The sequence below is a fragment of the Monodelphis domestica genome, chromosome 1 (assembly GCF_027887165.1).
Source record: "Monodelphis domestica isolate mMonDom1 chromosome 1, mMonDom1.pri, whole genome shotgun sequence".
Classification (NCBI taxonomy): domain Eukaryota; kingdom Metazoa; phylum Chordata; class Mammalia; order Didelphimorphia; family Didelphidae; genus Monodelphis; species Monodelphis domestica.
In genome coordinates, this window is record NC_077227.1 from 571,415,936 (window position 1) to 571,431,228 (window position 15,293).

At 33.8% G+C, this 15,293-nt stretch overlaps 1 protein-coding gene across 3 annotated transcripts in view; it reads left to right on the forward strand.

Annotated features, from left to right (window-relative positions):
• The window catches only part of SLC23A2 (solute carrier family 23 member 2), a 106,658-nt gene that overhangs the window by 37,229 nt on the left and 54,136 nt on the right, over positions 1-15,293 (forward strand). For all 3 annotated transcript variants that reach the window (XM_056813459.1, XM_056813462.1, XM_056813461.1), the window contains one exon: positions 13,663-13,934. In XM_056813459.1, the coding sequence (XP_056669437.1) occupies positions 13,830-13,934 (105 nt within the window). In that variant the 5' untranslated portion in view covers positions 13,663-13,829. The remainder of the gene's footprint in view (positions 1-13,662; positions 13,935-15,293) is intronic.

Genomic DNA, 15,293 nt, shown 5'->3' on the forward strand with positions numbered 1-15,293 from the left:
TGTTTACTATGTGCTAGGCACAGTGCTAAATCCTTTACAAATATTATCTCATTTAATACTCACATCTGAGAGGTATGTGCTATTATTATTTCCATTTTACAGTTGAGGAAACAAAGACAGGCAGAAGTTGAATGACTTGCTCAGGGTCATATAAACTTAGGGTCTGTGATAGGATTGACATAGGCCCAGTACCTCTATTTACTATGCCACTTCTTTCTTATTGGGGGAATTCTGTTTTTAAAACTACCCTTTCCATATAATGATCTGGATGCCTTATCTGAAGAATCTTGACCGACTCTGTGACTTTGGGTAAGTCACTTCTCCCTTTCTCAGTTTTTTAATCTGTAAAATGAAGTTGAACTATAGATGATCTTGAGGTTTCTGTTCAACTCTAAATCCTGTAATCCAATTACTGACTACAGCAGTCTTTTTTAATACTTTATTGAGATTATTCAATAATGTAAACATTTGTCCATCTGACTTGTTGGGTTTTCGACAGGGATTGGTTTTTAACTCTGCTTATCTATGAAGACTTGAGAAATGTAAACTAAAAGCTCTTAATTCTGTTTTTAGAACATCAGCTAGTTATGTAGAAACCTACTGTATATTTACTTAAAGTCACAGAGTATCACAGAGACATGCAGTAACAGTTTGTATCCATGTGGTGGCTGTTGTGTAATATAAATAGAGCTGCTGATTGGGTAGAATAGTTACATAATTTGGCAAGCCCATACAGCTTATAAAAAAGGAAATTCCTTCAGTAGGTCTAGGTGTTTAAAGAATGAAAACTATAGATTGCCTTACTGTGAAATCTCCAACAAGGCAAGATTGAGAGAGGCTGTACTTCAGGTAATAAAAATCTTTAATTTTGAAGGTAAGTAATAATTTTATTAAATCTTGAAATGTGCTTAAATAGAAGGAAAAATAGTTCTGTGCTGTAGTTACATAGCCTATACTTTAAAATAAAGGTTAGGAATGATCTAAATACTTGAAAGTTTTTAAAAATGGAACTAAAAATTCAATTGACAAAACATTTTTGAACATTTTGAATTCAGAATTTTTTAGGATTTTATTTATTCCTTATGCTCAAATAGGAAAACTATAGACATTACCAAAGCAATATATTAGTTTGATTTAGGCTTTCCTTTTTATGTAAAATGTCAAGGGCAATTGTTTAAGGAGGCATAAAAAAGAGGATGAGATTTTTTGAAACTTTAGAGAGAATAGAAGTATGAAGAGAATGGAAGGAATATGTTTCAAAAGTTAATTAGGAGAGAGAAATCCTTTCATGCCTTAGTAGCCCCTCTTCATGAACAGCTATTGCCAAAAAAGTAATCACCTGGTGGTCAACAAAGAGATGATCATTCTCTGAGTTTTGCAATTCCTTGAATGACAAGCCCACAAACCATCTCTTGGCTAGACTTGAAAGTCTTTTGGGTATGCTAAAATCTACCAGAGTTTGGACTTTTCTGTTATAGTATTTGGTTATTTAAAATTGACTTCATTTTAAACTTATATGAGTCCTTTGCAGAATAAAAATTTCACTAAGTACCTTTGGATACAGAATACTTAATGTTTTGAATATTTGTATGACATGTTTTCATCTAGGGCAGGGAAAACTTCATGTTTATTACCTTGTTCACTGTTTATATTGTGTTTTAACCTGGTAGGCATACAAGATGACACATTCCTTGCTCCAGGCAATTTCTTTCCAACTCAGGCAGACCAACACACAAGCTAATGCAGTATTCCAACAGAGAAGGATAAATTTCAGAAGTTAAGTGATTTAAGAATGTTTTCCCTTCTGCCCTTTCACTTTTTCATCAGAAGGAGAAAACAGAAAGAAGATAAGGGAATTGTTGCTTAAACTATTTAGCAGAAAATATATTTCAGAAGAAAATTAACAACTGACCAGTGAAGAAGAGGTAAGAATTCCAATTGGGAAGAATGCAGAAGTTAGAAGTAGAAGAAAAAATTATAGACTATAGGTTATAGATGTTAATAAACTCTAATAAACCACCTAGTATGATGCCAAATGCTGGAATAAACACTGTGGATACAAATATAAAAATTTTATTTTCTTAGTTCTGAGAAATTAGATGACTGATAATGGAAGTTCATAAATAAAAGTGAGAATGAGAAATTTTAATGTATTGCTGAAATGAAAAAGGCTTTAAAGTTTCAAGGTGGCATCCAGTTTATTTCCCAAGATCTCTTCCAATTAGTGTGTTGAAATCTAGGCAAGAAAGAACTAGTATGTTGATGAGTGTTTTAAGTGAGGGGTACATCATTCTCATGAGTGAAATTGTTCAAGTTTAGGAAACTCAGGAGTTAGTATTAGCTAGGAATGTAGGTGAGAAATGCTTCCATTATTTTAAGTGCATATGAGAGAGAAGAATTAGTGGAACTTTTGAACAGAGAAGGCTTTATAAGTGAGGGAAAGGATAGGATAGTTCATTAAATATTAGAGCTGTAAGTAATGGGCAGACTAGAAATGGATCAAAAAGATTAAGGACCAGTGGGAAGGAAAGATTTTAAAATTAGGATTTTCTGAGATTTCTTTTATCCTCCTTGTTACATTCAACCAAATGCCTTCCTCTTAAAATTTTTTAGCCTCAAAAAATATGATAAAATGGAATATCTCTGGATTTAAGAGTAAAGAGATCTGAAATCTCTTCTTAATTCTAGCACTAACTTGCTTTGTGACTTAGGGCAAGTCAGTTCACCTCTGAGCCTTGGTTACCTCATCTCTAAAATGTTGAGTTTGGACTAGAGAGACTTTTAAGGTTCCTTCAAGTTCTTAAATAATTCTTTAAAGCCTATAAAGACATATTGAGATTTTGGTTTAAAGGGGAAAAAACCCTTGTTTACTTTGATCTTAATTATGAATCAACCAATTCAGTGATCAAAAATATATAAAACATTCCCAGAAATAATCTTCATTTCTCTTCCCACAGAAATAAAATGTATGTTTCTTTCTTGCTATTTTGAATTCAACGTAGAATATTTTTCAGTTAATAAGGTTTTATTCCCAGTGGGAAAAATTTTCTTAAAACACATATAAAGTTAAGCAAAATGAATTCCCATATAAGCCATGTGCAAAAATATATATTGCATTCTACATCTTGATTCCAATGCCTCTATCAAGAGTGGGTGGGTAGCATGCCTCATCATCAGCCCTATGAATTGTGGTTCATCAGAGAAAGTCCTTGAGTCTGGCAAAAATGCTTTTATAGTGTTGCTGTTATTGTATAAATTATTTACCTGGTTCTATTTACTTCAGTCTTTATCTGTTCATGCAAGTCTTCTCAGGTTTTTCTGAAACTGTGTCTTCATTTCTTATAGCACAATAATATTCTATTATATTCATGTACCATAATTTGTTGCTCTGTTCACCAATTGATGGATATTCCCTTAGTTTCTACTACTACAAAAAGATTGGCTATCAATATTATTGTCCCTTCCTCACTCCCTTTCAGAATAAAAATCTCTTTGTGGCATAGGCCTAATAAAAGTGTTTCTTAATATTCTTGCCCACATTCCTGTTTAATTTTCCTAGATGATTTAAATAATGAGCTTTCCCCCCTCCAGTTCTTCCCTTCCATTTTTCTTTTAAGATCATTAAGACAAAAATAGAAACACTTCCAGGTAGATTACTTGTATGACCTGATGATAAATTGGATTTTTTGGTGAGTAAAATTGCAACAGGCAGGCTAAGACACAGTTTTCTCCATGGCAAGATAATACTTTATTGATAGTAATGTGTGAACTGTGTAGTAAAAATGGGTCACACTGGCCATTTCAGCCAAGGAGCCAGGGATCTAAGCTTGATCAATTTATTAATTAGGCTAACATTAACAACAATCATCTTTCTTAATGAACAGAGAGCCTGAGTGAGGACTGACAGGTAGCCCAATTATACTAGTGTAAGTCATTACATTGTTTTGTGCTAAACTAGTTCCAGCATTAGTCTCTGAACCCTTTTGTAACAAGTCATGTCTGAATCAGAGCAGTACTCTGTTTCATCAATGCCATTTAGTTATTGATGATAGCCCCCAAATAAAAGAGTAGTGATGTTGGTGGTAGCTTTGATGAGCCAAAGACAAGTTGTAAAAGTGCCTCAGTATGTTCATTTAAGAAATACTTATTGAATAACAAGGTTTGCCATTAGGTGGAATTTTCAGCTTACATAGTGGGTCCAGGGGAAGGTCTTGGATTGTATTGGTAAAGGAAGCCCTACAATAGTTCCCTGGGGGAAAGCCTGGCCCAAGCTGGTTCTCTGTTTACTGGGTTAACAGAAGGGGGGGAGGTAATCTCTTTTAAAACAGATGCCTATGGACCGAGAGGGATTATGTTCCTCAACCAGGCTTTACATCTCCTTTTTAAACTAGGTTAAGAGATGGGGTTTTGACAAATGATGTCGCATAATATTAATTTCCTCAGTTTGGAGGGAACACATGTATCATCTCTCCATATTACAAAGTATCTTTATTTAGTTCTTTATAAAGATTTTTCATTCATGTTTACCCTTTTATGTTTCTCTTAACTCCTTTGTTTAAACATCAAAGTTTCTAATCGGCTTTGGTTCTTTAATTAAAAATGTTTGAAAGGTCCTATATTTTTCATTAAAGGTATTTCCTTGTAGGATTATACTTAGGTTTGCTGGGTATTTTTGGCTGTAAGCCTATACATTTATCTTCCAAATATCATTCTAAACTCTGTATGCCTTTATGGTGATGATTACTAAATCATGTGTGATTCTGACTGGTTTATCAGTACTTGAATTCCTAAAGATTGCTTTTGCTATTTTTGATTTGTCATCTCTGCATTTTGGTTGTAATAATCTGGGAGTTTTCACTTTGGTTTTTTTGAGGAGGTGATTAGTAGAATCTTTAAAAAAAATTTTCCCCCTAAGATTTCTTGAAATATAATATATATCTCCCACCCTCTAGTCTCCCCCTTTTTTGGCTTTATGCTTTGAGATAGACCTATGATTGTTAAATTATTTCTCCATCTATTTCCAGGTCATTTGTTTTTATTATGAGATATCTTTTGTTCTCTTCATCTTTTTTTCATCCTTTTAATTTTGTTTTTATATTTCTTGTGTCAGGAAGACCTGAATTCAAATTTGGCCTCAGATACTTATTAGTCATGCTACCCATGGCAAGTTCCTGAACTTCTCTGCCTGTCCAAGTTTCCTCATCTATAAAATGGGATAATAAGTGTACCCACCTCCCAGGGTTGTTGTAAGGATAAATGAGGTGAATTTATAAAGCACATAGTAAACCTTAAAGCATTTTCTGTAGGCTAGCTTGCTATTATGGAATTATTGGCTTCTTTTTGGTCCATTCTGTAAAATGTACTCTGTAAAATGGGAATAATAGTAGAACCTTAGTAATAGATAACTTATTCGATAATAATAGATTCCAAATTATCTTGCAGAATTGTTGTGAGGCTCAGCACTTATGGTGCCTGGATTCATAGTAAATACTAATTAAATGCTTATTATTCTCCTCCCTACCACCATTCTAGTTTTTAGGAAATTGATTGGGCAAGTTTTTTTTTTACCTCATGCCAAGCTAAATTCCATTTCCAAGTCTTTCTTCCAGTTTTTTTTTCTCTCTAGCATCATCATTTAACTAATAGAACTTTAAAAAAAAACTACTCTTTCATATTTTCTAGGAATTATAGATGAATTTGGACTCAAGCAATATATTTCTTTGAGTCTTTGTTTATAGATGTTTGAGTCATTCTCTTTTTGTGAGTTCATGCTTGCGCATCCATCCCTGTTACCATGATAGCTTTTTAAAATGGGATTCTTTTTTTGCTTATTCTTCTAGCCTATTTCTGACTTTATGTTAAGGACCAGAGTCCTTTCCTTTCCTGTCCTGTCCTGTCCTGTCCTTAGTCAATACTATGTATTGGCTCCAAGTCAGAAGAGTGGTAAGGGCTAGGCAATGGGGGTCAAGTGACTTGCCCAGGGTCACACAGCTAGGAAGTGTCTGAGGCCAGATTTGAACCTAGGACCTCCCGTCTCTAGGCCTGACTCTCAATCCACTGAGCCACCCAGCTGCCCCCTAGTCTTTGCATTTCTGGAGAGAAGGTTTGAATTAATTTTGTTGATACTCTCTTGGGGGCAATGAATGTTGGGTTATTCTGGGCCTTCAGAGACAAATCAAGGCCATAGAGCTTCAACCTTTTGGTGCTTCTTCCAAAGTGTTCTGATCTAGGAGAAAGCTGGATCACTGTCTGCCCTGCCTTCCCTCAATATAACCCCCTCCCTCCCCCAACTCTGCTGTTATAAGCCAGCTGAAAAGACTTAATGGTTCTATATAACAGAACTGTAACCTTTCCTTTGGTGTGGGATTCCTGGATATTCCTCTGCAGGCTTCAGATTGGGTTAGAAATTGGAAGTGAGAACCCATTATGTTCCTGGGGGCTGAGCACTACTGCTGCTTGCTTTTGAACTAATTTGCTGGCTGCACAGGTTCAAGTCCCACTACTTTTCCTAGACAGCTACTCCATATCTTTGCATAAGTCCTTTCCTTAAGCTACTACAGTATGTGACCTGGCACTGGGTAGAGGATAACAAAGATGCCATCTGGCATCTTTATTCGCTTGCCCTATACAGGGTATTCCAGATAGGTCAGGGACCTTCTGCTCTAGTGCACAAACTTTAACTGCACTGGAGTGCTTTGGGCAGCATACTTCTGGCCAGACCTGAACCCCAGTATCCATAGACCTTTCTTTCTCTCTCTCCCTAGATTGTAAGGGGCTAGAAAAGTGTGATTCACTATGACTTTCTCTTTGGATTTCCCTCTCAAGATTTGGGGAATATAGGAGCTCATTGTATTTCTTGCTACCAAATATTTTTTAAAGCATGCCTTGAAATGTCCCACTCTTATTTGTCCATGAAGATTTTTGTTATAATTTTGTTCAGTACATTAAAAAAATTCATTAGTGTTTGCATTAAATGTTGCCTTAAACTAGTGAATTCATTTATAGATCCTTATACTTTTCATTAGATTAATAAATCCTTTTAATCAGTGCCTTGACAGTTATTTTTTTCTGTTGTAGTTATCTTTATAAAAATCATATTTAAGTCTAGAATTAATTTCCGATGTTTAATTTTTTTACTGTAAATATTTCTTTTTAAAATATTTTCTTAGGCTTTTGTTTTGTAAAGATTAATTTAATATCCAATATTCCAAGTATTATATTTAATAATATGTATTAAATATTTATCTTGAAGTATAAGGAAGTAAGGCTAGCAAAAAACCAAGAGCCGCTTCTTCCTCCTCCACCATGGATCCAGAGAGACCACGTGGGCACAAACAGAAACTCAAAACTCTTTCCAGAAAGAAAAAAAAGGAGAACTAGCAGGTAGAAGGAGACACACAAACAGGAAAAGCAAAAGGGGATTGTTGGAAATGTAGTCTCTAGGGTTCAAGATTTTCCCCTGTGATCCTTTGGGAGGCCAATCTCCCCAATGGATCATGAAAACATAACTTGAACTTGAGGTATATACAAATATTATAGTTTTTAAAGGGAAAATACAATAATTTGGGGATAAGAGGAAAATAAAAGGGAAAAGGAGCAAAACCAATAATAGGTGCATTGATAAAAAGCCAATTAGGGGGCAGTTCCCTTTGGCATAAGAGTGTACATTCAAAAACAAAAGCATTCAACCCCCCTCAAAGTTCAAATTCACCATATCTCAAAGTTCACTCTGGATCTTCTGGTACAATGTGTAGTCTCTGCAGGCATCTTCACAGTGCCTTCTAGATTCTGGGAGGTAGTCTCTTGTTCTAAATTTGGCTCAAATTCAAGTCAAAGTTCACAACAATGACATAGTCCCCCCTGAGGAAAATAATAATACAGTTTTTATAGAAGAATATAAATTATTCAATTGGTTTAACCTTTATTCTAAAGCCTTGTGACACTCAGTTTTTGTTACAATTTGATTTTTTTTGGTTGAGATTGTAGCATTTTCTAGATAATTAGTTTTGTTATCTGCTAATAATTTTTTATTTTATTTATTTTATTAATGAAATGTATTTCCAAATATCTCAGTCTCCCTCTCCCTCCCCATCCCACCACATACAAGGCATCATCTGGCAAACAGATATGTATATAGAGGTCATATTTTTTGTATTTCTATTTTTCAGTTCATTCTCTGGAGGTGAACATTCAGAAGTTACTCTTCAGGTATTAAATCTGTAGGTGTATATTATGTTCTCTTGGTTCTATTGATTTCACTGTTTAGTATTTTACATAACTTTCCAATTAAATAAATTAATCTGCTCAGTATTGTGGCACAATAGTATTCCATAATAATCATATTGCAAATAATATTTTGAAAAGTTCATTTTTTTTGAAACCCATACCTTACGTCTTAGAATCAATACTGTGTATTGGTTCTAAGGTAGAAGAGAGCTAAGGTCTAGGCAATGGGGTTAGGTGACTTGCCCAGGGTCACACAGCTAGGAGGTATCTGAGGTCAGATTTGACCCCAGGATCTCCCATCTCTAGGCCTGGCTTTCAATGGGCTGAGCTACCCAGCTGCCTCCTGAAAAGTTCATTTGTAGCATTAAATATCTGTAATTTCTTTCCAGTCTAAGGAAATGTAAGTAAAGTGTAAGTCTTTCCAGGCTAGCATTTTGGGAAAGTTTTATTTATCTTTTGTTTCAACATCTCCATTTCCTAGTATATTCTTTCCTTCTTTGTTTCCCAGAATTCTGTCTCTTGTTTTAATAAAGAATAAAAGATGAAAAACGTTTTGCAAAACTTCTCACATTTATAGCCCCAACTGACACAATATATAGTGCTCTGTACCATTATCCCTTTCTTCTCATTCTTCTTTAGGACCAAATTTGGTGATTGTAATTTTCTAGCATTAAGGTTTAAATTTTAAAATTGTGAGGTCTTTCCATTTAGATTATTATAGTCATTATGTATGTTTTTCCTGGCTTCTCTTCCTTATCAGATCATATATTTTCTGCATTAGATCATATAAGTTTTCCCATATTTCTCTGTCTTAATGGTCATTATTTAGGTTTATCATAGTTGTTTAGCCATTCTCAAATTGGACACATACTTTTAAAATAGTTTTTTCTTCTATGAAAAACTGTTAGTTTAAATGTTTTTGTGTCGATGAGATTGCTAGCATATCTAAATATGCTGTCAAAATGAACAGCCACAGTGAGTAGTACCCTTGTTTTTATAGTCTTTCGCCATACCATTGACTGTCACATTGTAGATGCTTAATAAGTGTTTACAAAATTTAATTGTATTGGGAATCTTGCTATTCTTTTCCCATTGGACTCTGGTTTGAAGTTAATACTTGTATTTGTATTTAAGGAACAGTTTAAATTTCCTTTTCTTTTATTGTGTTTTTAAAACCATTAGTTCACATTAAAATCCTTACTGAGGGGGCAGCTGGGTAAGCTCAGTGGACCGAGAGCCAGGCCTAGAGATGGGAGGTCCTAGGTTCAAATCTGGCCTCAGACACTTCCCAGGTATGTGACCCTGGGCAAGTCACTTAACCCCCCCCATTGCTTAGCCCTTACCACTCTTCTGCCTTGGAACCAATACACAGTACTGATTCCAAGACGGAAGGTAAGGGTTTAAAAAAAAAATCATTACTGAATCTTTTTGGCTTTTAAAAAAAATGAAATTCATTGATATATTTTATTTTTTATTTAAATATTTATTTTCAATAAAAAAAAAAGCATGGCTCTATTCTACTTTCTCTATCTACAGAGCAAATAAAAAAAACGACCCAAGAAAAATAAAACCCTTAGTATATGTACATAAGTCTACAGCCCAACAAAACAAATTCCCACATTAGCTGTATCCCAAAACGTGTAACACTTTCTGCATTTTAAGTTTATCACTTTCCTTTCAGGAGGTAGGTGAGTGGTGTGTTTCATCTTCATTCTTTTGAACTCAGAATATCATTGATAAGCATTTAAAAAAGCCTTTCAGAGTTATTTATGTTGTTGTTGCCATTGTATAGTTCTGTTCACTTAACATTAGATCGGGTTCATAAGGGTCTTGACCATTTTCCATTTTCCTCTGAAACTATCCATTTCAGCATTTCTTGTGTCCCATAATTATATTCTATTAACTCATTTAATTAAATTAAATCCATATACTCTTAACTTGTTTAGTTATTCTCCAAAAAGAACTATTTGAGTTTCAAATTTTTGGCTATAACCCAAAAGAACTGGTATAAATTTGGTTTTTATTTTGTAGATACTTTTCCTGTTTCATAGATTTTTTTTCCCTCTTCAGAGTAATGATATAGCTGGGTCAAAGGCACAATTTTGTAACTTTCTGGGTATAATTCCAAATTGCTTTCCTACAGGGCTGGACCAGTTCACAGCTCTATTTTAGACAGTGTATCATTGTACCTAAGGTGTCTTCCTATAGTCCCATTGTCTTTCATTTTCCTCTTTTGTTAACTTTATCAGTCTTTTAGATGTAATGGTTAGTAATCTCAAAGTTTTCTTTCTGGTAGTTCTCTAATTAGTAGTGATTTGGAGCAATTTTTCATGTGATTGTTGATGGTTTGTATATCTTTTAAAATTGCTTGTTCATTTACTTTGACTATTTGGTAATGGTTTTACCTGTACAAATTTAAATAAATTTTAAAATATGTCTTGGATAAGAGCCCTTTATTAAAGAAACTTGTTGCAGATTTTTTTCCCATTACTTGCTTTCTTTCTAATATTACTACTTTGTATTTGTGCAAAAACTTCTAAATTTTATATAACCACAATCAGCCATTTCAAATTGTATTATCCTCTGTTTTTTTCTTTAGTCGTGAACTTCTCCCCATTCATGGATCTCACTTTGGAAAGTATCTTGGTATATAATATTCCCCACGTATGGTTTATTAAAAATCTGATTTCTGCCAGACTGCTTTTCAGTTTTCCCCTAAAGTTTTTACATTAGTGAATGATAAATACTAATAAATAACTGGGGTCTTTGTCAAATATTTTGCTTCTGGGTTTACTTCCTTATGTTGCATGTAGTCTGTTACATTGACTTCTTTTTCCTTTTAAAAAAATATTTTAATAGTTACTGTTTTGTGTAGTTTGAGATTTGGTACTGAAAAATCCCTTTCCCACTTAAAAAAAATTTTACCCTTGAGCTTCTTGATCTTTTATTTCTCCATTTTTTTTTGTTTCACCATTATAAAATCTTCTTTTGAGGATTTGATTTGTATAGCACTGAATTAAAAAAAAATCCTACTGAAAGCAATATCCAACCCAAATTACAATGTAGTAATCATATAAAAAAGATAAACAGATTTAGCTGCCTTGGAGAACCAAAATACTTGGTTTTCAGTTAGGGTACTTAAATAATGTATAGAAGGGAACTGGGTACTTCCTTGGGCAGGAGCTTTCTTTTTCTAATCATTAGTTCTGATTTCACCTGGGAATAAGAGTATTCCCTTTTTAGATTGTGTCTTCCATTTAAGAAAAAGACCAGAGAGACCAAAACCAAACCAGAGCTAAGGGCCTATTAGGTGTTGTTGTTTTTTTTTAATTAGTTCTGTAGAGTGAGAACTGAGAGAGTAAATAAATTAACTTGAGGATAGCAAAGAAAGAAAAAAAAGGAGAACTAGCAGGTAGAAGGCAGCCAGGTTACCCAGTGGATAGAATGCTGGACCTGGAGTCAGGAAGACTGATCTTTCACAGTTCAAATCCCTGCCTCAAATACTTAACAGGTGTGTGATCCTGGGCAAGTCACTTAACCCTGTAGGCCCTTGTTTCCTCTTCTATAAAATAAACTGGTGAAGGAAATGGCAAACTACTCCAGTATCTTTGTCAAGAAAATCCCAAAATTGATGATGAAGACATGACTAACAACAAAAAGCTGGTAGAGAGAGAGAATGAGATGTGAGCAGGACTTCTTAGTTTGATGGGGTCCATGCACTATGAAATTGGAAAGGGAAAAAATAACATTGTTATTTCAATAAGAGTGATTTCTTCTGTGACCCCCAGTATTTTATTTTATACGTTTAAAAACATTCTGAGAAGTGATCTTATTGATTTCACTTTATCTGCCAAGGGAATTCAAGATGCACAAAAAAGTAACAAGTTTTTACAAAACTGGGATTATGGTAGGATCCATGCAATAATTGCTTTCCCTTTTTGTTATTTTACTGCTTCCATCCTCTCTTTTGTCTTCCCTTGTAGTGCTTAGTGGCAAACCTCTTATTAAAAGAAAGGTTAAGGTGCTGTTTTCAGGGGGCATGACAAAAAGTAGGTTCCACTACTTTTTGTTGATAACCTGTAATTTGGAGAACCTATTGAACAGAGAAAGTTGTTAGCAGCTAGAATCCAGTAGAGGGCACCTGGGAATTTATTTTATGATTTTTCTGGTGAAAGGAAATAATATTATTTTCAATAATTGTGAACTGGGCGTTGACCTCTCAGCCATGGCTTTTAGGTATTAAAGCTATAAGGTGCTATTTTGGTTGAATGTTAAATTATTGAGCACCTTAATTCTGGAGAAAAGGAGCTCCTGTTTTGTGAAGCATTTCATATCCAAGTTGGAGTCTTTCTCCTAAGGCCTGCCTGCTGATGAACCATTTAGATGCTACTCTTTCTTTTTTCTTTCTTTTCTCTGTCAGATCTTTGAGTCTCAGCTGTTTCTGATCTGGTTATTCATTCTCTCCTACCATATGGACTATTACTTAATATTTTTGCAAAAGAGATAGTTGTTTTTAAAAAAAATTTCCCAGACATCTTTTTGTAAAGTTACTTTTTATATTACCAGTCTAACCTCTCCTTCAGTCCTATTACACTAACTATAGCATCTCCAGTATATATGGCTAACCAGATTTGTACTCCCCAAAATGAAGAGCTCATTGTCCTTTCCATTTCTTTTAATATTTTGTTGTTGTACTAGTATAGTTAGGAAATTCTTCCTGCTCTTAGATCCCTTTTAAGTTTTTTTAAACTGTTTTTATTGATGGAAGAAGTGATGGTGATACCAAAAACAATGTAATCTTTCCACTCTTTTAAGAAGTCCCTTAAAACAATCTGACAGCTCTTTACCTGATAAGGTATTGACATTCTACATTCTTAGTCTGTCATGCCAAGAATAAGGAAATCTGTTCCAATATCAGTCTTCTAGAAATAGTATTGGTAATTTAATTTGATCAAAAATTTGTTGTATTTGTTTTATTAGACTTAGAATATTGTTAAGCAAACATTTTTAAAGCATCCACTGTGTGCTGAACATGGGATATAAAATATTGTTGTGAAGATGAAAATTTTGTTGGCTTGGTTTTGATATGTTTTCATCTTTTTTTCAGCCATTCCTTAATTGGTGGGTATCTATTTTGGAATTGCTATTGTGATATTTATAGAGCTTTTGCCTCTGTCTTTTGACCCTCTTTGGAGATATGGCCAGGAGTCAAACAGTTCAGAAACTTTTATGATTCTGAATTGTTTTGACAATATGTTATAGTGGAAAGAATACTGGCTTTGGAGTCTGATGACAGAAAGATGGGGAGGGAGTACTTGGAGGCACTACTTTTAAGTATATATAAAATATAATTTTTATTTTCTGAGGTATTGAACTACTTTATGATTCTGTTTATTTGTTTGAAATAACTCGACTTTTTTTCCTTCCCCCTTCTAGGTCCTAAGAAGTAATGCTAATGGAACGAGATGCTTCTCTGAGGATTTAGCAGTTCAGATTTTGGAAGAGCTGCTCTCTGTATCTATCACATTCCACATAGTTAGTTATCCTATAAGTCCTATCCACTGGAACCAAGCTGCTCTGCAAACATTTATTTTCTCTTAATAATGGGTATTGGCAAAAACACCACATCAAAGTCAGTAGAAACTGGAAGCTCTACTGAGGGCAAATATGAAGATGAATCTAAGCATCCTGCTTTCTTCACTCTTCCGGTAACTATTTTTAGTCTTCTTAGTCAGAACTCTTAAGTAGTTTCAGCATTTAACTAATAATATATTATCCCTAATAACTGCATTTTCATCCAAGGGCAAGGCATCCTTCGAAGGAAGAGAGTACTCTTTATTATAAGAACTTTGGTGGTATTAGGGGCTAATTTTGCCTACAAAAAATTCTCACTGGTAATTAACTCCAGGAAGGAGGCACATATTGTCATTAAAAATTTAGATCAGACTTTGGAAAAATAGAGGCTTAAATTTATCAGCAAAACTGTGGTAGGATGTTACCCAACTTTGAGACTGAACTTCAAGTAAGGAATTGAATGGTTTCATTGTTCGGATTACAAATGTCCATAATTAAAGGTGAAATCATTTTATCTGAATAAATGATATCAGCCAGATATAGTAGATTATCTTGCTGTATTACATGTAATCCTAATATTATTTTCAAGAAGCAAGATAATCATGTAGGTTTAAAATTACCTTAAGTGATTATGTTTTAAAAATCTCTTGAGTGGTTTGCCTTAAGTTTTCTTTGGAATTGCCTTTTATACTAGTGAAGATTTTCTTGTACGATATCATCAGTCATTTTACTTGATGTGGTTAAAAACAAACACAATAACACCTTTGAGTTCCTTGTAAAATAATGCTGAACCAGTTTCAGTAGAATGGTGTTTTGCACTTAAAAATACCTGGTCTCTAACTTAAAATTGTTTTTGTATTTTTGATGTTTCCTTTACCTTATCTAGCAAACCTTTAATAAGCTCTAACTGATTTAAAACATGTTCTTATTACTTCTTATCTCCAGAAATAGGTTAAGAAGTAAAAATACTCATGAAGATTTTAATATTACTATGTTAAGAGGGGATGTGAGCACTGTTAGAAGGAATGAATGCTCACATTGATGAAATCATGGTACCTATTAATATTTTAAGTATGTAGTATTATACTCAGACTTAATATTGGAGGACTGGTAGGGAGACTCAAATGGGAAATACCAGACTTCTTTTAGTTTTCAAGTTCTGCATTGACTTTACTTTTTATATTAAAGTAAAAAAATAGGAAGAAATGTCAGAAGAGGCCTGTGAACCATTTACTTAGAAGCTTTTTCAGTGAAAACAGAAAATATGATAAATAAAGAAAAATGGACTTAGAGTAAAGCAAATATTTTGATTAATCAGAGGGAATGTCTTAAATCATCATTTAATAATGAAGATAGCCAGAATAGTAGAAGGAATGGAAATCATTAATCAACAAACATTTATTAAAGGTTGCTATGTGATGAGCAGCATTTAAAAAAAATTTAAAAATTTTATTTTGATTGTCATGTAAAAACACACTTCCATATTGGTCAGT